Genomic DNA, 22,942 nt, shown 5'->3' on the forward strand with positions numbered 1-22,942 from the left:
CACCCTGTATATCCAACAGCTCACTTTTTCTTTGTAAATATTATTAATAATTTTATCAATTTTTTATATTTCCATACTTCATACAAGTGACAATAAATCATAAAAGTTTCATAGAAATCATAAAGATTAGGGGATAAGTATACCACTATATTTTCATATATGTATATGTATATATATTCCAAAATTACATGATAGAATATGAATAATATTGAACAAAATATAATCAACTACAGTACCATGGAAATACAACAGATTACAATTTTCTACCTGTCACCGATTCATCGTCATCTCCTTTCATTCTTTTGACATATGTAAAAACAAATTAACCCGTCTGATATAACCATACCTCGCTCTTTGAATACAAAAATCTATTCAAATGAAATAAAGGGGAAGAAAATAAGAATAAATATAATTACTCAGGTATAATCTTCTCGAGGTATAATTATTCAGTTACAAATGATTCTTCGTTAACACACTACATACATACACTACTTCTTTTACACTACTTTTTACTACTTCGTTAACACACTACATACATACACTACTTCTTTTCCCGATGGCTGAAGCTAATCGTCGATGTTTATAAGGTACGAATTTTGTCAACGGCGCCATCGGAATTTTTATTGAGAAATTAAAATATTACAATTACTATCACTAAGCCCAGCATCCACAATACACTATGTTTTTCAAGTCTAGCTGAACCATTGACAATGACCACATCAGATCCCGACCAATACCCATTGTCAACCTCATCCAGGCATTGGAACTCGCAACAGCGGCGTCCAATGCGGAATTTCTTGCAGCTCTGTAATAAAAAGAAATCGATTAATTGTACGGATCAATCGTCACTAGACTACTCGAAAATCCAGGTCATTCAAAGAATGAAAGAAAAAAGAATTGCTCCAATTCAACCATTGCTTTTGCAAAACTAGTATTTGAGAACCATTGGTCAAATATATTATAACACTAAACGTACATTTCGGGAAGAATAATTTGTGCTATGAAACAAAATTTCATCAGCAGTTTCAACTTAAATATAGATCCGACGATTATTTACGAACAAATAGTATAAATCTTTTAGCAATATGAAATTCGCAATATTTATTCAAATATTTATATTTATAGTACGCCATTAGCAAAGAAGACATGTTTGCGTGCGTTATCGATTTTACGCTTTTGCCACGCAAACATGGAAATTGCGATTCAAAATTGAATTTGCACTGAAAACGGTTGACGTTACGACACCAATAACATATTTCAAAAACATTGATGATATCATACGGAATCAGAGAGATTCTATGAGAAGTTAAACGCATAATCATCCTATTGTAAATAACAGGAACAGAAAGTACACAAGGAATAATACAGAATCATCCTATCCTATTCTACAGGATTGCTTTGATTCGAGCTCAAACATAGGCAAATCTGAAAGAATTTTTCGCAGAATTTCCTTCCCCTTTGAATTGGGTTTTATACAGAACGACTTTAACCTTTTCAAGGAAATACCTATAGAGTGTGACGATCTATGATTTTAAATAGAGAGGTATATCTGAAAAGAGGTGGATGTAAAACGTAGCATATAAAACGTAGATCAAATCTTTATTCAAGGATTTTTTCTCTTCGCAGAGAATCAGGTTTTCAAGAACGATCGAATATGTATGCACTCGATTTACACGTGAAGTTGTCATTAAAAATATTGTTGCGTTTAAAAAGATAAATATTGATTTAAATTTAACGAAATTGTTAGTCCAATTGTTTTAAGCTTAAAGATATGTAGGTGTCACATTTATATATTGAAAATCTGGGAGCGGCATTAATTAACAAATCTAGTCACGCGCACACGTACTTTAAAACCATGCTTGAAAATCGATATTCCCTGAAACAATGCATCGTTCTGCGCTTCCAATCTATTTTCGCACGAAGAATCAGTCCATTCATCGTTGTCGTCACCATCGCTACTGTAATCTATATTACTCGAATAAATACTATATCTTGATTGGAAAATCGCATATTTTAACGAACTTTCTGTGTGTGCTTTTTTTTTTTTTTTTTTTTATGATTTTAATTGGCAATTTCCGAAATTGAACTATAGCTTGAGAATAAACCGATAATATTTGAGAGTATATATACATACATACATCATGTTTTTGATGGGTTTTGTAGTAAAATAATTGTAGAAAAAGCAAACTTTTTAAGAAAAAATTACCATATTCGAGTAATAAATTATAGAAAATTACCAATGTAAATTAAAACTTAAAAAGAAGAATCTATTACACGTAATAAAGAGAAGGACTTGTTCACGAACGGCAATTCAACAAATACAGTCGTTGCAGAAACATAGTTTTACAAGGGAGAAGAATCTCTCTAGGAACTCGACGATGTCACGTCAAGCGAAAATTCAATAAACTGATTACTAACCGTATTACCAGCGGCAATCGTGTTACGGCAATTCGTAAATAAGTTAGTCGTCTATTTGGAGAAACGTCGCTGGCAATATCGTCACATTTTAATTACGTCAGCGCTATCAATTGGTCTTGGAAGAAAGTTTTCCATTGTGTACTTTTGCCCACGGCGTCGTTCCAACAAATGAATCCGAGTTTTGAATCGCTTTCTCTTATATCACGAATTTGTAACGGTGTTTCTTCAAACTTTAAACGATTGTAATGAATGCCTTTGCGTACAAAGACTGATACCTGGTTTGACTAGAAGCTTCAGCTAATTAGTGCCCCAGTTAATTTGGATGTTCACTACCACGCCACTTAAGAAGTGGCTTCGTGTCCGAGCGGATTTCCCCCAGGTAAAAAAAAAAAAAAGAAAAAGAGAAAGGGGGAAAAAAAGAGAAAGAGAAAGAAAAAAAAAGAAATAGAAAAAGGAAAAAAAAAGAAAAAGAGAAAGAAAAAGAAAAAGAAAGAGAAAAAGAAAAAAAATAGTTAATTTGGATGTTATAAAATGTTATATAACTTATCTAGAAGAACTTATCTTCTACTTGGTAGTCGCATAAGAGAAGACCGAGCCATTGAATCGCTCAAATAGATCAGCTGATTCGCTTAACGTATTTTTACTTCCGATGACGTAAACAAGAGCAGAAAGTACACAAGTAATAATACAGAAATGTCAAATGTACAGAGGAATAGATTTCGTTAAATCATTAGCACGTAACATTTCCTTATAATTCTATTTGTGTATAGCAAAATAGCTTGTGTGCTTTCATGAATTATAATTGATATTTAGAAGCTTTCATGTAGGTAGATATATAACTCGTGTTAATTAGTAATTTAACAATACATCATGACAACATATCATTTTCGTTTCTTCGTTTATCTCGTTATGCGCGTAAACGAATGTGTAAATAAAGACATATAATCAACGATAACATGTAGTGGCAAGCATGATAATTATCGACAAAGGAGAATATTGGTGAAATGATTGTGGTGATTTCACTCGGTGTATCGGTAAATAAACTTTGATAGACATTGCCGGTGAATTCGCTGCCGGTGAAATCGTGTCGATGAAATAATTGTCAGTGATTTAAAGATAACCTAATTTATTGATCTCCCCTTCATACAGTTGTACGTCTCTCTATAAAACATTTAGCTTAGTCACACTAAACTGGACTGGACTGGACTGCAAGTAAGAAGATTGAAATGCAAAATTCACGTGTGAGATGGAAAGTTCGATAAGGCGATTATGTATATTAACCCGAAAGAAAGCTCATGGCTTTGCAACGCGTTACACGCAACACGGAATTTCCCTCGCTGAAATAATCCTATTACAACGATACGATTTTCCTTAACAGATCTCGCAATGTAATTCTCCCTCTACAACTTTTTATTAGGTTTGAAACACGAGAGTTTCGAAGCTCTGCAAAGTCTCGCGAATCTAGAAGTCGAGTTTCAACGTATTTTCGCTTCTTATTTTATAGCTGTTAATAGTTATTATCTCACTCTGCACGTACATCAAACGAGTACTTATGTAAATCCAAAGGAAACGGAAACAACCGAGAATAATTGAGGATAATTCGAATACGTACCAGGCGGCAATACAATTTCTCGCGATTAGTAAAATGTTTCGCAAAGAAAAAAAAAAGGAAAATTGTATCGGAGAAATAGGGGAAAAACGGTGGCGTACATCAAGCAATCTTTATGGCTGTAATACATTTATTATTCATTTATGTTCATTTTCTATCGCGTAACAGACGTTGAAATAACTGGCAGAACGAGCATATAAATCTTGTATCGCCCGACCTGACTTCTCCCGATGGAAAAATATTCAACAGCCTGGGATCGTGCATCGCTAATTACTCCGTTCTACTTTTCGAACGCGTTTCCATCCATACAGAAAAGCAAGAAGGCAAACCCTATCGCACAGTCATGAAGAGATGCAAAAGCAAGAAATCAAGCAACGACATGCCGATCGACATGGTGGAAGCAGTCCTACAGAGGCTATTCACCATGGGACACGGACCCTCCCATTACGAGGGCCGCGAAGAGGCAGAGACCGAAGAAGAAGAAGGCATCAGCTTCAGCGTCGTCATCGGCGAAGGCGATGTCGTCGATGCCGCCGGAAGAATGAACACCAAGAAGGCTGCAGGAGTCGATGGAAGACTCCTGGACTGCTGGAAGCAGGAGCTGGAAGCAAGCTGGAACCAGACTGCTGGAAGACGGCCAGAGTAATACTGCTAAGGAAGCCGGGAAAGGATCGCGTACCGGCCGATAAGCATACTCCCAGCCATGAGCAAGATCTGGGAAAAATGCTTTAAGAAGATCATCGAGAGATGCATCGGAACGGACCCGTTCCATCGGAGGCAGTATGGGTTCAGAAAGAAGAATTAGCTTAGCGAATACCGATAAGAACAGGAAGAAGCTGAAACGGGCACAACGAACGGCCCTGTGCATAACAACGACGGCATAGCGTACCGTCTCCCACGCGGCACTTTGCACGTTGACCGGGAATCTCCCGATCTACATAAAGATAAAGATGCTCGGAGAGACTTACGAGAGGAACAAGATCCATAAGACCAGGATCGGCGCGGATGACGGCAACGAGCTGAAGGAGGAACTGGAGGCGCAAGGAAATTAATACCGAGTGCGCTGCTATTTACCAAAAAGAAGATGGACATCGATCATCACACCATGCAGCTGTTAACCGGGCATGGGAGTGTGGCGGCACTCGACAAGCCAAATACCACCACTCGACACTAACTAGTGTCGGACGACGGCAGCGACATCTACAGCGGACCAGGCCCAACTACTACAACTATCACGCACGTCCAATAAATATATAACGCACACACGGCCACCTCTACAGGAGTTTTGGTGTCTATAGAAAGAGGATTGGCAAGAGCAGCGACAGCAACTGTCTCGACTGTGGAGACCCTAACGACGATGCAGAGCACGCCCTCTTCACGTGCCCGAAGTGAACGGACAGAAGGATTGAGCTGGAGAACGCTCTTGGCGAGAAGATAGACGTGGACAATCTGATCGCCACGGTGACCGCCAAGAACGAGAGCTGGGATAAATTCAGGCAATTTCGCAAGACCGTCATGTCTCACAGGAGGGTGACAACGAAGGCCTTGAAGGAGGCAAGGAGGAGAACGAGAGCAACAACAACTACTCGGAGCAGTGAAGGCAGAGATACAAGACAACAAAGAACCACAGAAGGAGATCAGCCCAGTATTCCGAACTAGCTGAGAAGATGACGAGAGCAATACAGAATATACAGAATAACTGCCCGAAGAAGAAGATACAACGGGGCATGAAAGGACAACCTGATGACTGCCGACAGGTTTTACCGGGGTTGTCTGTCCTCAAAGCAAAGGAAAAAGGAGGAGGGGTTTTTAGTGGGTATGGCAACAACATCCGCCCGAGTCCCACATAACCCAGTGATCCGCATCACTGGGTATGCGTAACAGCATTTTCCCCTCCTCACGCAAAAAAAAAAAAAAAAAAAAAAAAAGAAGCTATACACTCTATCAATTTTAAGTTGATAATTTCGTTATTATATAATTTTTCTTAGTCTAAACTGAATCCAGGAAGAAGAACTTTCATCCAATTACATACTTCATTAATTCATGAATTATATTCGTTACCGTACGTACAAAAAGAAAGTTGACTGATATAAAAATTCAAAGGATAGAACTTCTAAGCTCGCGATTGGAAACAGATTCAGTTCAATGGTTTAATTCGCCATTTAATTGAATTCTCTGGCAATTTCAGCGAACTGTGGGCTTTAAAAGTGTCCCGCATTCAAACGCAAGACTTCTCCTCCACCTTTCCCTTTCATTCAATTCCAACCTCAAGTAATTGACCTATTAATTCGACGATATATTTACATGCTCGCAAGGGATTCAAACAACTTCGTTTAACTGCGTTAAATTCGCAATTATAACCAACACGAATGTCTCAATCAATGTGCAGCTCGAAACAAATAAAAGATAATTAACTATTCAATATAACGATTGATATGTTTGATGAAGAAAAATTTATGAATTTTTAAAAACATCTCCTAGTACATTTAGCATTTTTATGATAAAAACTTAGAACACACAGGCACACATATACTATTCCATGAAATGATTTACACAGCTATGAGTCTAATCCTATGATATTATAAAGGGATGAACGAACTTTTCCTAATAAATATAACTTTATACAAAATCTTGTTTAAAAAAGTTAGTTTTTTATTCTCATTAAATTAATTTAATATCAGAATATATAATTTTAGTCGTTATCAAAATTTTATGTCAAATGCGTTCATAGATACATATATAAATAAATGTCTAATCCTATGTATTTATTTCAACTGAAATCTTAAATTAAATATTTATTAACAATATTCTGACGAATATGCAATGAAAGATAAAAACAACTTTATTTTTCTTATAGAATGTCTCATGCTTCTTACTCATTTTATGTTTCTCGTTGTCAATGCGTAACTACTTATCAGCCGCATGAATGCTAAGTTTTACTACTGAGAAACGAAGAGACATATAGATGCAAATATACGCTACCTCGCGTGAAAAAACATCAGATACATTAACCAGAAGGAATATCCGATACATATAAAATTCATAGCGTAGTTATTTATACATACGGAATAATTCTTTCTGTATGAAATATTCTTTCTTCTGAATTCTTATTATAAATGTATGTCCATTTCCTACCTTAAAATGTCTCTCCTTTGAAAAACTCCATTTAAATATAACGATTAACAAAATATTACCAATAAAAATATTAAAACGAGATGCTGAAAGAACCTTTTAATGAAGTACAAATGATTATTTCAACTTTAATTCTGTTAAATTTGAATTGAATCATTTATAAACCGAACTGGTGTATAAAATTTTATTGCGTAAAAATCGTGAAGCTGAAAATTAGGAACGAATAACGAATGAGTAACCTAGTTTCATTAAAAGGTACGTGTACGCCGATCCGCGTAACAACTTCGACACTCCAATTATTATAAAGCATGTATCCTTCAGAGATTTTTTGCGCGAACGCAAGATACCTTTTACACGTGCAACGGAATAAGTGGAACCTGATTTTCAATATTTCTTCTTGTAGAACTTGTAACAACGTAACTGTTTCACGAATATTTTCCCTGACACTTTTACAACGATGCGTAGAAATCTCCTTTTCTAATTAATAATTTCAGCATTTCTCTGAACAGTTTCGTTGCGATTAAAAAATATACAAAGCTTACGACGTGCTTGTTTAAAAATATTTATATGGAACAAGATTTCGAATTTGTCACATCAATCGCGATCTCAGCAGGTGTAAATTAATTCGTTCTAATGAACGAATAAATTAAACGGCTCGTGACAAAAATTATCCCTGTCCATGTTTGTCTTTCTAAAACTAATTCAAGGCGAGTTAAATGAATCGCTGTGTACCCTATTCGCGCAGCATGTGTTTTAACGACCAGCATGCAAGCGTTAACGGTGTACTTTAGTTTCTCATGGTTGTGTTAAGCTGGTTGCTCTTAGAATGAGCATATACTTACAAAAGGAGGTGAACAGAACATAGCCTGGCACCATTTTGGCTCCATATGATAGCAGACGCAGAGGTTGCAAACCGATGGTCCCGGCACATACGTCATTCCATGCGAGACAGCTTTTCCTTCGAAATCAGTACAATCTTCTCCTAAAGCCACTGAAAACGATTACCAGCGTCAATATCTTTGCCACTCGACAATCGTACGCGCAGTTACGCTAACCGTTTTAACGCCACGCAGCGTGATCGCTCTATTCGCGTACCGTGGTAAATTGTGCCACGATGTATGGTCACGATCATTAATTCGCAACGCGCTCAAGCGTGCTCGTCGCGAGTCATATCAGAGTTTCCTCTCGTAATTACTTGTTTTTCAAATAATCATAAACCAAATAAAAAAAAAAAAAAACCAATATAAAAAATTACCTCTTGAATCGGAAAACCAAATCCTGCATTATAGAATGTTATCACGCAAACGTTTGTTGTAACGCTTCCAGTATAACCGATGAAATGAAGCGCGAGCACGTCGAACGGTATATTTCGATGAAAAAAACAGGATGAAAAAGGGCAGCGCGATCGCGTCGATCGGTACTCCTGGCAAATAAATAAACGAAGCGCTATCGCGCTGCATAGCACAAACCGATACGGAGTCTTGAAACATCCGACACTAAAACGGTTAATAACATTACGAAAACGACCGTACCAGGAAATTTTTGTTCAACGGATCCGCATTGCGGCTATCACGATGCTTCTTCGTTGCATCGATGCTTCATCGATGAGATTAAAGCACCGTTGAAATAGATTATTCGATTTCTTACATGGGGAAAAAGTTTTTATATCGTGTTTGCTGTTTTACTTCGCAAGTGTGCTTCACAGTATACGTTAGAACTCCAAGTCGAGCTATCCGAGTTAAAGTCTCTTGAAACTTGAAACGGCACTTAAAGGATATAGGTATAATAGAAGGTTCGTTTAAAATTCAAAAGTGTATATACGTACATATACATTTGAATAAAAATAGCGGATAATCTCAAGTAAAAAAGTAGGTTCGTGTTAGTAAAATGGTTTCAAAATACTTGTCAAAAGTCAAACGACTTGACTAATTAAGAATGGATGTAAGAGATTGAAAGCAAAGGGCATCTAAAAGTATCAATTAAGTAACAAACTCACGGTGACAAAGAGGTTTTCACTCGCTCGAATTCAAATAAATCGGTTAATTTGAGCGAAACTTTAGGTGCACGAGAAGCGACACGCGTCCTCAAGGACTACGAAGGTTCTACTCGAACGAATGAAAACTTTTCTCTGGCCCGGTGTGTATACACAAGACGTGCGAATTTAAAGTGCAGATTGTATTAACTGAAATAATTGGTTGGTTTGATCAAATTAATCGTTTTAAGCTGAAATGACGAAGGTCATCCAAGTAATTGATGTCCACTGTAATTATTTGTTAATCGCGCGTGGAATCGGAACGATTCGACCTCGTTCCAACGCGAATCGTTACTAAGGCAGAGACGGCAATTAATAATTGTCGCGTCATTTGTTCGATCGTGTTCACAAATTCAAATACGGCTGAGTGGCGGAAACCATTTATAACACGTCCCGTACCGCGTAGGTCGTATACATATCTCAGGATGAATTTTTCGTACTTCGCCGCATATATTCTCCATGTTAGACATACCATAAAATATTTCGTGCAATCCCGTATTCCTGTCTAATGTCAGGAATTCTCTTTCCATAGGTCTGCGTTTTCCATATTATCTATTTTGCTTATCAGTAAACATTCTTACAATTTGTGATTAATACTGTACGTACAAGAACGTTAAGTTTTTGACGTTATAATATTTCACATGAAATAATAATGGCTGTATATCGACTAACTTATTAATTAATTAAATTCGTGTATATCAAGTTTCCTATCATTTAATACTTTCGTGTAACCACAGGGATTTGATACTATGAAATGAAATATAAAACTTGGTAAAAAAACGCGCTTCGTTAGGAAATGAGGGTAATGATGCAAATATTTTTTCTAGCCATTATATAGAATTTCGATGGTATAATTAATCAGTATCAACTTACCAGCCCCTAACGGGAAGATAGTGATGAAAATAGCCTGCACACAGATGATCATTGCAGGTATTGTCGCAGACAAGTCCTTCATGATTGTGAAGGATCAAGAAATTTGTCGCTGTAGTAAATGGGAAAATCAGGTGTTTTAATGTCAGTAGTGCGGGCACTGGAATGCGTAGACCAGAAATATCTGCGACAAAAATCAGAATACATTTGTTTTCACATGATTAGATCAATTTTGTGTAAGACTAAGCTGATTGAACCTAACACGGGATAATTGTCCAACTTACGACCTTAACAAGCCCGCTTGATTCCCTATAAGTGCTTGAAATTGATGCTTGTATTCTTTCCAGATTAACAAGCTTTGCCCCCCCCCCTCCCTCTCTATTTCCTTAGATCGAGTTAGACTGCCACAACATATTATCTTTCTTCTTTTCTTTTCTTTTCTTTCGATCTTTTAAAGTCTTAAATCGCTGGTTATTATAGTGTATACATTCGATTACTCTGTAAGTCGTAAGTACATGTTTTACGTTATTTTTCATTTTCCAGCTAAATTCCACAAAAACAAGAAATATACTTCCAACGTGTTTTCACGTGTCTCTAGCAAAGATCTCAAAAACAAGTTGCGGCGCAATTTAAAACGACAAATAGCACTGTGTGTCTCGTTGTGGCAACGCACGCTTCGTCAGCTTTTTAAAAGCGCTCTCTGTCTGCTTTTTTCTCTCTTCACCGCCTATTCGTTTTTTCTTAACGAGTGAAACCGTTTTTACGAGGACGGGAGCACAGAAATGACGTACTGGCAATTCTGTTTCGTGATGACACAAGCAGCCCGGTTTCAGTGAATTAAACCTGGCCCCAAGCTTCCAATTATCTCTCCCTTCCTTTCCTTTATTTTTCCCTTCTATATCGAGTTTCAGGTTTTCTAAATTTCCATTACAATCAACTATGGCTTTTCTTTATTTTATATGTTAGCCGATGATTCATGGCAAAAGCGTCGGCTGTAAAAATATTTGGAGTTGCAACAGCAACAAGTGTGTTTTCTCAAACAGAAAATATTGGAAGCGTACTCGTTGGCAAAACAGTTCACGGATAGTTCGTCCTCTGCTTGTTATTTGTTTCAATACCGTTAGCAAATAAATTCATGAAACATAGTGGTATCGCATAAATTGAAAATAAAAGCTTTGCGTATACTTGGGAGTTGAACTTTGGCTATTATACGTATGTTATATATATAGAAGATTGCTTAGAATTTGGAGCTTAATAACATATCTCAAAATCATTGACATTAAAAAAGGTGAACCTTACTTACCAAATTTCCTTCCGTCAAATGATACATAAAATGATACATAAAAATTGAAAAAAATAATATACATAGTTTTGACTTTCTTCCGCATTATAATTTGAATCACTCGATTTATTCGACTAAAGATAATCAAGCAATAACCTCACTTTACACGTATTCTCATCACGTGAAATAGATCACATCAGGGATTTTCAAAAGTCGATGGAATATTAATAGCGATTAATTATTTATGGATGTATTCTGCACGGTTAAAGCAATCGCCTAGTGAATTATCGAGTTCCAGGAATATGAGCGGTAAACAGGATTGCAGCTATAAATGACTCTCTAACGTGTATATTAGAGATGAATTTGATCATTTATCCTCATAATACGAAATACGCTTTTAAGTGGAAATCATAATTAACAATTTCTGGCAGCGAAAAGTAAATAAATCGATAGGTTTAAATCAATATTAGAATTTCTTAATATTTTTATCAAATATTTTTATCAAATATTTTAACATCGTAGAAGTGTCGTTGGAGAGAAATATTAGGTTGTTCGAAAAGTTTCTTTCGTTTTATAAAGAAATGATAGATGTACGATATTTTTTGCTTTATATTATTTTATTGAATTATGTGCGATCCACCTTTCTCCAATTTAATATAAAATAACATAAAACAAAAAATGTTGTGTATCTATCATTTCTTTATAAAACGAAAGAAAATTTTGCGACAATCTAATAGAAATTTAGCTTTAACACAATATAAAAATGGATTGTTATGCCCCTAGGAGATAAGAACAATATGATTAATATTAATAATGAATACGTTAACGTAACGTAAAGCAGCTTTTGCAGAAGGCTATTACCTGAAAATGTTTACTAAAGAATGATAACATAAATTTTCTTAAGTACCCCATTTGATACTTAATCTACTTTGTAAATACTGTACGTCCTAACTTTGAAAGAATGCAATTTTAGCCAGAATGTTTCAAATTACCTAGCCGTATTGTTTCCTTGTAATATAATTTATATTTACATTATCTCGCGTAATTCTTTCCACTTTATTGACTTCTAAACGTTAATGTAATATAATTTTTATAATATAATTTTAATCGAAGTTATTTAAAATTTGTAGTATCTCATCCCTACTAGAATAATATTAACAAATGTGCAGAGCTCAAGTCGAATAACACCGGCTCAGATAAATAATCATCAAACTTACTTTTGTTATCGTCGATGTCAGTGATTTTAAACCAGCCAACGTCCATGGCAATCAATATTATTTAGCCGGTCTTAACGCAATGTAAAAAGCAAAGAAAAGAGGAAGGAAGGAAGGAACAGGGAAACAAAGAGATAAAACGAATTTTTCATTTTCTCGAAACTAGATCGAGTTTCAAGCTGCTCGTAAAAGAGTCTGTAGCCAATCCGACTAAATTCGACGAACCGCGCTTTAAAATTCCCAGAGAACTGTGATAACCATCGAAATCTGTACAATTTGTCGATTCATCGCTTGATTAAAAAATGGAACAAAATGAGGCTGATCAGCCGGCCTTTGAACTTCTAATTATCCCTATCGTTATACCCTAGGTTGAATGCTACGATATAAACCGAAACAGCTATAAGTAGGGTTCACGTGATTGCCGCCATCTATTATTCACGCGTTACACATTCGCCAGACAGACGCGTCTAACGGTTGACATTGTTTTCTACCCTCAGTTCCAACGCAATTACGTTGCTACGTGCAATCAAGTCTCGAGTGAAGCTAATGATAAGTTGTTGTTCGATCCTACACAATTACTAAAATTATTCAAATTAAACTAATTTAGTCTAAAAAAACAAGTAATTTCGTTATATATTTCCTTTCATAATAAGCCATGGTTGGAATATAGTAGCTGACGAAAATATTCGTATATTTGTAGAAACATTTTAGGGCTGTATTATGCATAACGGCACTATAGAATTAATACTGTAACAGAATTCTACTATCATGGTTATGCTGGTAATATTCGAAACAAATCTGAAAATCTATGTAGATGTTGTAAGATATTCAGTACGAGTACTGTGCATTACTGGTATGTACATAATCACGACGAGATAAGGAAGGTACTGTTCTCTATTGCTCATCGCTACCCGTTGCTAGTAGCAACGTACTATGCATATATATCTCGTAAAGATTTTAAATGTAGCCAACGAGACCATTTTTAATATTTGACTATCGTGACCCATTACAGTTTCATCACTTTCAATTAATTGAACACGACCCGCACCTTAAGACTAAAATACACAATATAAGTATGGCACAGAAAATCTTTTAAAATTTACGGACGACTATTTATGGTATTTAAAGGCAGCAAAGATAATAATTAGCTGCGGATTTTCCTCGAATCGTAGCATACAATATGGAATCTGATTATTAAAAATTACAGTGGAAATACAGTGGATTTCCATAAGATATTCGTGCTTGTGGCATTTTGGAAATAAATTCTTAACCCAAATGGACAACCTCGATATTCGAGAAATTTTGTGAAGCTGACATCAATGGCGATATGTACTGTTGTTGTGCTATCATCTCATAGTAAGCTGTATTGATTGCACTTCTATTCACGGAATTGATTTATTCCACACAAAAGTTGACAACAATAATCGAAAAAAGAAAAATATATTACCGCCTTTCACATCAGCATACACAAGCACATAGGATTTCACACGAATATACACACTTGTAAATTCGACGAAACGATCAAATTTAATTATTTTTCGATTTTTCGGGCATCAAGTACTACATCAAACGTTACACATCAAACGTTAAAATACGGCGAGCATACAAAATGTACAAACCACTCTAAATTAATTAACTTTGAACGTTATTGATTAATTAAAAAAAACCACTGTTGCGTTGAGTTTTACATTTTAAAAAGTTGTTATCCGTTTTTGCTTTGTTTAAAACTAAAAATACGACTACGTTCATTGTAAGTCGTAAATATCCCTTTTATTTATTTAAACAAACAGATATTTAAACAAACAATTTATAAATATATAATTTATTTACGTATATTTGTAATATCTGTTTTATAAATTTGTACAACCATTTATCCATTTATCTATTTTATTTGCATATAATTTTTATAGACTTTTTTTGTTTTTTTAAAGAACGAAAAATTGTGATTCTATTTTAAGACATGTCAGGCTGAAGCGATACGCGATATATATTTCTATTCGGATTTCACCGTCGTCGTAACCGATGCTATTGGAAACGTTTCACAATAGACGTCTTAGAAGCGCTTGCAACGTCCGTCATGTGTAAGGCTCTACCACTGAATCGCGGCTGCCATTTAGTGATTAAGGTCGATCACTTAGAGACGTTAATCCGCCATAATGGTGAGCAATACATCGAAGCCATTATTGAAAGCATAGTTACGCTTTAATTTCATCGATCTTATTCACAAATAGAAGTGTACAAATTATAGGATTTCCAAATATTTAGTTTAGTTAAAAGGAGATATGAAAATGACAGGTATATTCAAAGGATAAAACAGAACCGTACGATTGTAAAGTTTCAAATCATTATAACTATTTAAATTTGAAAAATCCTACTATATTTATACAATATATTTTTATTAAGAATGGAAGAAATTTCGAAAAATCCGCCAACAATTTTTGCTGTCGTCTTGAAGCACACCATATGTTAAGCTTCTTCGTCGTTACAAATTTTATCGCGGATGTAACGAATGTTTCGAACATGTAGCACGCACGCGTCAACGCCTACATTTGGATTTTAAATATATGTTTTATGCATTAAATGTATTTGTACTTTCTTGCGCAATTTCTTTTAATTTGTTACGATATGGAGGGTTTAATTACGTTTAAGATATCTATCTGAATCCTTTAAATTCAAAGTTCTTTAAAAAATTACGTTACGTAAAATAATCGTTTTTCCACTTTATTGTATCATAAAATAGTTACTTAAATTCATATTACTTAAAGAATCTTTCTACAGAAAGAATAAAAAAGAATAAAATCCTATATGTTAAATTTTACGTGGTTGATGGAATACATAGCGATGACGAGAACTAACTACAGACAACAAGAAACTATTAGCGAAGGCAACTGGTGACTATGAATGTTGTCTCTATAATATGTGGCGACTAAGGAGAACAACTACCAACTACGGATAACAAGTAACAACCAACTGTCTCGTTTCTAAGAGGCAACTAACTTGCAATTATCCCCCTTTGATGGTTTCTGTAGCGTGATATACGTCTTGAACGTAGTTAAAGAATATGGTCGCTGCTGAATGGCGATTTGACAGCAAGGCGATCCCGCCAGTTCAAAGCTTGACATTGCAAGCTACCGAAAACCATTAATTAACCATCTTGTTATCGAATATCTAGCTTTCAGAAGAACCCTTGTGATATGATATGACGTCATGACATTTTTATGACGAAGATGAACAAACACCGACCTCTAACGAAACAAATTTTTATTAAGTGCCGTATGTGGGTTGCAGGCCGGCCAACCAAGGAAATTTATCGAATGTATAAAGTAAAATATATACGAATATATTCGATATATCATAAAATGCCCGCGTTATATCGTCTAACAGCATAAAGAAAGCTGAATTTAAGGAATTAAAAAATTGAAATACCAATTATAAGAGAGTTAATTAAATTCAAACCTATCGATGGTCTCATAAAGACCTATATTTCCTGGAAATTGATATCTTCCGAATTCTAAATTCTCCTTAGAAAGTATCATAGAGAAAATATGAAACTTGAAAAGTACATCACGCTGATGCCTCGATAAACCGTCGTGTCGATAAATCCATGTGTCCGAGCGATGAATTTTCCCCAAACAACAAAAAACTGAAGGGAAATCTTCTTTGAAGAACGTGACAAGGTAGGGGAAGCGGGAACAATGATCACGCGATAAACTGATGGTTTATGTACATATAGAACGAGTGTTGCGAGAGAATTATCGAGAAACAAAAAAAGAAAAAATAATCGTTGGCCGGCGCGACTATACGCTGTCGACGGGCAAACAGCGACTGAGACTAACTGAAACGAACTCTGTCACAGTATGAGCACGGGCTGCGTTCGCGGGTCGATCGAACACGTTCTGCGCCTCTCCTCGGCACCGGCGTCAAAGCCACCCCCGATGGCTGCAACGCACTGGTGCACTTGCAACATTAACCACTGGTCCTTCCTTTTTCGTGTGATATTATACCAGCATCTGTGATGCCATTTCAAAGACCGCAATCAAAGCATTAAATGCCAGATTAAAGCGACGCGATAATATTACCCCAATATTCGTCCGTAAATGTTACCGTATAGATGTTTAATTAAGCATTATTATGCTTCGAATAATTTACTATCACATGTTCCACAAGAAAACATATGTTTCACTTTTCCCCGTAGTATGATTGTAATTTATAACAAATATTTATAATTTATAATTTAAAATATTTATAATTCATTGAAAGTATCTTCCTGTCACGATTATAGGCGTAAAATGTCAAATTAAAAGTAAAAAATTAAAAACATATGGTATCCCGAAACCAAACGTACGACATGGCGAATCACGATGATACGATAAAAATTGATCTATGTCTTGATTTATTCAAACAGAACGAACTTACTCGAACTTTTCCAGAATAAACGATTTATTCGATAATATCCGTCACCAGCTTCTCTTCCTTCAACGGTAACAACTGACACCGAAAGCTCGAGAGACCCGAACGGTGAGACGTACCCAGAAGCAATGCGGTTACCTGGGCAAAGAGTCCCAAAGACTAAGGACGTGGGAAATTTCGAGAAACGGAAATGGAAACTGGAGTGGCGCGTCAATCAGCACTGACGGAAACTAATAAAAATGGAAAAAACCAAACTAATTCGTTTCACAAATTATTAAAACGATATTATTCAAAATTTCACTTGATTTTCTCACTGCACACGTCAATATTTGTCGAAACATCAATATTAAAAAGTTAATAAAAAAAATATCCTCTTTCTTCATACCTGTCTTTCTCCCGGGCGGCGAAGGAATACTAGAATGTTCGAGAACAACGGATACTTTTTGATTTTATCTCAATATCAATTTCAATCTTTTTAAACGAAATATAATGTTCTTCGTTCGATGCTAAAGGAAACTGAGAAGAAACGTCGAAAATTCATTAATAAAACGAATTTCCTTGTTTCTGTGAGATAATAAACTTGATATACGTATTGATTTTTAAAATCAATATAGCTAACCAATGGGCACACTTTTAACAAGGCTGATGGAACGTACCAAAAATCTTTCAAGGTGGTCTTGGCAACGGAAGAGTCGAAAATATGAGAATTATAAATGAAAAATTCCAATATTTTACAGCTGGCAACGATAAAGAACTCCAGATATTCTCCTAATTAATTTACAACAAATTCGCGTATATGATCGATAGCTGACGTCATTGTGTCCCACAGCTCTTGTAAAACGATAAGAATTTCCTGGAAAAGCTTGTAACCACGAAATGAAAAAGATGATAAAACTTCTAACAAGAGTACTGAGACGAGCAACTTTGTACTTACCCCTTCGGAGTAGGGAACGTGATTAAACGTCCGCGAGTTCGAAACTTTTGTAAGTCACTGCACGGCCGCTGCTTATGGTGGAAATGTAATAGATATAAGTACAGAGCGCGTGAGCGAACTAAAAACGCGATATAGGGATAAAGAGAGAGACCGTTCCGTCCTTCTCTAAAGCCCGCGTACTTGTACCGGAAATATGTAACAACGGTAAACGAGCGCCGTCAGTGTCCACTAGTGTGCATGCCTGATTAAACAAGGACAGAAAATGCTTATATATAGCCTTCTCTTTCTATTTCCATGTCGTATCCATCTTACTATATAGTAGACAGGACTCGACTGTTCCATCATTATATTCGCACCCTGCTTATGTGTGCGAACAAATCGTTCGTCTCCTGTTTGATGCTCAATTTTCAACGGAGTTGAAGGGAAACTTTATAAGAGAAAGAAAGTTACGGATTGTCTCAAAGTGATAAACGAAAATTCTCGTAACTATCGAAAAACGATAGTCAATACAAGGATATCATTATCACATTTAAAACTATCACAATGAACGGTGAATCATCGCAGCAAGGTACCACAAATAAGATATCTCAATCTAAAGAGGTAAGGAATATTCTAGATTTTGCACTTTGGAACTTCCATGACAGTCATGAGTGTGTTTTGTCATTGATATGCCATATTGCGTTTTTCACAATTGTTGTTCATTTTTTGATTGATTTTATATCTATGATTTGTATTTGATTTTGTATCTATGATTTTTTCTTTCGATAATTCTTATAATTATTGTCAATAATTAATTATTTATAACCATTTACGCTGTATTATATATCATTAAGATTTATCTTTGCGCGTATCAAGATAGTAGATAACAAAATTATGTGTAACAAATTTATTAAACTCGCAATGTAACAGAAAATTGCATGAAAATCTTTATATTATTAATAATTATTGTTAATAATAAAAAAAAAATAAATGTCGCATTAGGAGGAGAGTCATACTTCGGAACGTAATCGGAACATATTGTACCTTATATGTGATTATTTGGAACGCAATGGGTGAGTACATTGCAATTTAGATATCTTCTCAGTTGCAATTTTTTTCGAATAATATCGGTGACCAATCGAAATAGAAATTAGTGCGGAAAGAGGGGAAGGAATCAAAATTTGAAAATCGACATCGGTAACTCGGTTGTTATAGAATAACTCAATCGATAACGTAGATAAACTAGTTATAAATGAAAATATATTTAAATTCAAACTTTAAAAATTAGAAATTAAAAAGCAGAAGGATAGAAATAGAATAGATAGATAAATAGAAAGGATAGAAATAAAACAGTTGTCCCAATTGATGATTATCGTATAGTGTGTACTCATAGCATAAAATTTGTTCAATGAATTAAAAATTATATTTTTTAGATATGTAGACATTAGCGATGTATTAATCCGGGAAGCTCGTCTATCTCGGAAATATCGAGTCTGCGACAACGTCAATTTGGAAATTATTCTTAGAGAATATGAAAATTATTACAAGATGAAATTCCAAAAATATCCTATATTGTGCAAGAAAATAACTGAAAAGGAAATAAAGACGAGGGAAATGACAAATGCGAACAAAGTGTAAGAATTTAAATTATTTAACACTATTCAACTTTCTCAACATATTCAACGTATCTATTACAATATCATTCAATCTTCAAAGAAGTAGTAAAACGTGTCAAATCTGTTAGCAAACAAACGAGAAGTGAGTCTGTATCTGGGTCTGTGGAAGGGAGGAATGCACAACAGAAGATGAGGGGTGATGCTACGGATGATATTAATCTTGCAATAACAGTGACACCAATTTCTGCCAATGAAAACTATGGATCTTCATCACAAGAGCTATTTAACGTCTCAATGGAACAATTCAGGCAATCAAAGATATCAAACTGTGCTCGGCACCTTTATATAGACAATCCAGAATTGCAGAAGATTGCTGAAGACATTTTATCCGTAAGTTATTTTCAATTAATATACGTATTGTAAAGCTTTTTAAAAATAAAATACCTATCCTTGGATAAACAATATCCAACAAATGTATTGTTGTATATATCCACTGTATATCCAACAAATACCTTGGATAAACAATCCACTGTATATCAATATCCAACAAATGTATTGTTGTATATATCCACTGTATATCCAACAAATACCTTGGATAAACAATCCACTGTATATCAATGACACAGGGATTTCAGTAAAGCTTTAAATAATGAATTACATAACACTCAAGGAAATTAATACGGAGATTATGCACCATTTCATCTTTGTATTGTCGCAGGAAATCATACTGAAAAAATTTAATGTATATTGGGACAACATTGCAGGCCTAGAGGAATGTAAATCTGCCATTAAGGATGCCATTGTGTATCCCCTTAAATACCCTATCTTGTTTAAAGGCCCATTTGCTCCCTGTAAAAGTATTCTGCTATATGGACCACCTGGTACAGGTAAGATACTCGTATTTCTTTCATTCCCATACATGTTTACAAGCAATTATGAAATAGGGAAGACGATGTTGGCGAAGGCAGTCGCAACAGAATGCCAATGCAACTTTTTTAACATAACGGCCAGCTCATTGGTGGACAAATGGAGAGGTGATTCCGAGAAGTATATCCGTGTAAGTTGATTTCCTTTGTCTATGAAGAAGAGATTCTAGGTTTAAAAAGATTTGTTTTTATTTGTCGTCATTCATATATAAATAGAATAGTTGTTTGGAAAACGAAATGATATTACGTTCGTGATGAAACAATGAATTTAAGGAATTTTGAATATAATATTTAATAAATAATAAATACATTTGTTAAACTGAACAGGTTTTATTTGAACTTGCCTATAATAATTCGCCAACAATTATTTTTATCGACGAGATTGACTGCATAGGAACAAATAAAGGAGTAAAGTATACATTGTCTAAATCTGCAAAGACATTCAGATCAGAACTTCTTTTTAGATTGGATAGATTAGTAATTAACAGAAATTCTGATGTAGTTCTTTTGGCCGCATCTAATTGCCCTTGGTATGTATATCATTTATAGCTATTTCAATGTTTTCTAAGTAGAAAATATCTTAATATCATAATTATTCATTATCTTAATCTTAATTATTGTGTTGTTCGGAATATTCCTTCGTTATTATTAATATAACAGAACAATAATATTTATTGTAAATATATTATTAGGGATATTGATGCAGCATTACGCAGACGCCTTGAAAAGAATATATACGTATCATTACCAAACGTAGTTACTCGATTTGATATGTTCAAATTATACCTTAGCAACCGATTATTAGAGAATATGGATATTGTGAGTCACATAATAAAATCTACTGAAAAATATTCTTGTGCGGATATAAAATTGCTTTGTACGCAAGCATGGCAGCTAGAAATGAATCCAATATTGAAAAGACTTGAAGAAAGAGAAACATCTATTACGACTTTGAAATATGAATTAAAGAATTATAAAATAATAGCAAAATTGTTAAAAAAAATGTCACCTACAGTTACGAATGTGGATAGATATGAAGCGTGGAAAAAATATGTATGCCAAGACAAGATATTTTAAAAAATATAAATGGTTATCATATAAAAATATAAAAATATAAAAATATAAAAGTATAGAAATATAAAAATATAACTCTAATCAATACTAAAAAATAACGCTCTTGAATTATTTAATCTCGTGCAAAAGAATTACTATAACTTATTACGCTTTGCGCTTTCAATAGTCAATCAACAGAGTTCAGTCTAACGAAGAAGTTCCCTCCTACGCTAACGAACTGTCCTGTTTTTGCGTCCAGGCTTTCAGGACATAAATTAAAATATCGTACATAGGCACAGCGTAACAGCGGCTTAAATTTAAGTTACAATAATAATCTTAAAAAAAAAAAAAAAAAAAAAAAAAGAATGTAATAATGCATGGCTATGTCGTACCGTCGCGTATCGGTACTTTTGCCTGTATCCACCCTACAATCAGAATTCAGCGTTTATTCTGGAAAAAAATCATGTAAAAAAAAAAAATATGTAAAAAACCTGGAATTAATAAACAAAGATTTAAAAAAATCAACAATTAAACAAGGGATTGAGATGACCAACCCCGGTCACGCTGCGAACTTCCAACGCGGAAGAGTGGAGCCGTGGCCATGATGGGTGATTCCAGGAATCGGTCGCGTATGGCAGGATCTGCCATGCTTTACCGATCCCAGCCGCGCCGATTTCCGTCAACAGGCACAGTAACGGAGATATTTGGAACAGAAGCAGCCGCATATTCGTCTATCTGAAATTAAAGAGATGATTTCATGTAGAAGATACAAATTCGTTCCCTGATATTGAAATGCCGAACACGAGGAAAATGAGACATGCAAATGACAAAGTCGATGACCAATAGGAAGATGACATAAACAATTGTAGATTGTAAGGAAAATTTTGAAAAATGATACGTGTTCTAATAATAGAATATAAATGATAAAAAGGAGAATGTAATTGCCATTCTTCTATGTATTTTAATTTATGAGACGTAACTTCTGAATGACCTGTAATAGCTTTAAATACATTTACTGGAACTGGCCAAGCATAGAACAAGGAGGCTTAAAAGAGAAAAAAAGGGAATAGATGAAATCGTAAATTATCAGTCTAAATGATAATGTGAAACCATGAAAGCACCACTATGAATATAAAATGATCCGCACTACTATCTACTTCATAGTATACTCTATACGTTTAAAATGCTTCATTAGAAGCTTAAATCTATCAAAATACAGCTCCTAGGGAAATGTAAACTTTCACATGAACACATAATATCGATTTTCTGATTGAAACGTATAGGCAGATATATACTAGCATAAACCACCTTCGGCATTTGGCTGCATGGTGCAGCACTACTCTCTCTGGGATATCCTAGCCATTTTCGGCATTTGGCCGTATGGTGTAGCACTAGCTCTGTAACATAGAAAACCATAGGCGTCAGTTCTTCTTATTTCCTCTCTGATATATGTTTACTTTAATGTCA

The 22,942-nt window shown here is 34.9% G+C and overlaps 3 protein-coding genes across 14 annotated transcripts in view; 1 reads left to right on the top strand and 2 right to left on the bottom strand.

Moving 5' to 3' along the window:
• Nucleotides 1-22,942, bottom strand: part of LOC126927889 (integral membrane protein DGCR2/IDD-like) — a 115,201-nt gene that overhangs the window by 65,905 nt on the left and 26,354 nt on the right. The window contains exon 1 of one of the 5 annotated variants that reach the window (XM_050743877.1): nucleotides 17,902-18,068. The exons of 1 other annotated variant lie outside the window; for it this stretch is intronic. The gene's annotated coding sequence lies outside the window, so the exon portion shown is untranslated. Of the gene's footprint in view, nucleotides 1-16,973; nucleotides 17,262-17,901; nucleotides 18,073-22,942 lie in introns of those variants that run through there. 3 more of the 5 variants (XM_050743875.1, XM_050743881.1, XM_050743879.1) reach the window with 3 other exon arrangements.
• The window catches only part of LOC126927883 (katanin p60 ATPase-containing subunit A-like 2), a 73,964-nt gene that overhangs the window by 19,922 nt on the left and 31,100 nt on the right, over nucleotides 1-22,942 (top strand). For 2 of the 8 annotated variants that reach the window (XM_050743851.1, XM_050743856.1), the window contains 6 exons: nucleotides 19,314-19,514; nucleotides 19,625-19,886; nucleotides 20,215-20,383; nucleotides 20,441-20,553; nucleotides 20,750-20,952; nucleotides 21,115-21,511. In XM_050743851.1, the coding sequence (XP_050599808.1) occupies nucleotides 19,314-19,514; nucleotides 19,625-19,886; nucleotides 20,215-20,383; nucleotides 20,441-20,553; nucleotides 20,750-20,952; nucleotides 21,115-21,499 (1,333 nt within the window). In that variant the 3' untranslated portion in view covers nucleotides 21,500-21,511. Of the gene's footprint in view, nucleotides 1-18,213; nucleotides 18,502-18,882; nucleotides 18,954-18,996; nucleotides 19,078-19,313; nucleotides 19,515-19,624; nucleotides 19,887-20,214; nucleotides 20,384-20,440; nucleotides 20,554-20,749; nucleotides 20,953-21,114; nucleotides 21,512-22,942 lie in introns of those variants that run through there. The other 6 variants (XM_050743850.1, XM_050743852.1, XM_050743855.1 and 3 more) reach the window with 6 other exon arrangements.
• On the bottom strand, nucleotides 485-13,130 carry LOC126927890 (integral membrane protein DGCR2/IDD-like). The gene is made up of 4 exons (XM_050743884.1): nucleotides 12,561-13,130; nucleotides 10,065-10,245; nucleotides 8,002-8,150; nucleotides 485-805 (listed from the first exon to the last, which is right to left on the bottom strand). Exons 2-4 carry the CDS (start codon nucleotides 10,144-10,146, stop codon nucleotides 632-634), a joined length of 405 nt encoding a protein of 134 aa, XP_050599841.1. The 5' UTR covers nucleotides 10,147-10,245; nucleotides 12,561-13,130; the 3' UTR covers nucleotides 485-631.

This window comes from Bombus affinis, unplaced genomic scaffold (genome assembly GCF_024516045.1).
Source record: "Bombus affinis isolate iyBomAffi1 unplaced genomic scaffold, iyBomAffi1.2 ctg00000293.1, whole genome shotgun sequence".
NCBI lineage: Eukaryota > Metazoa > Arthropoda > Insecta > Hymenoptera > Apidae > Bombus > Bombus affinis.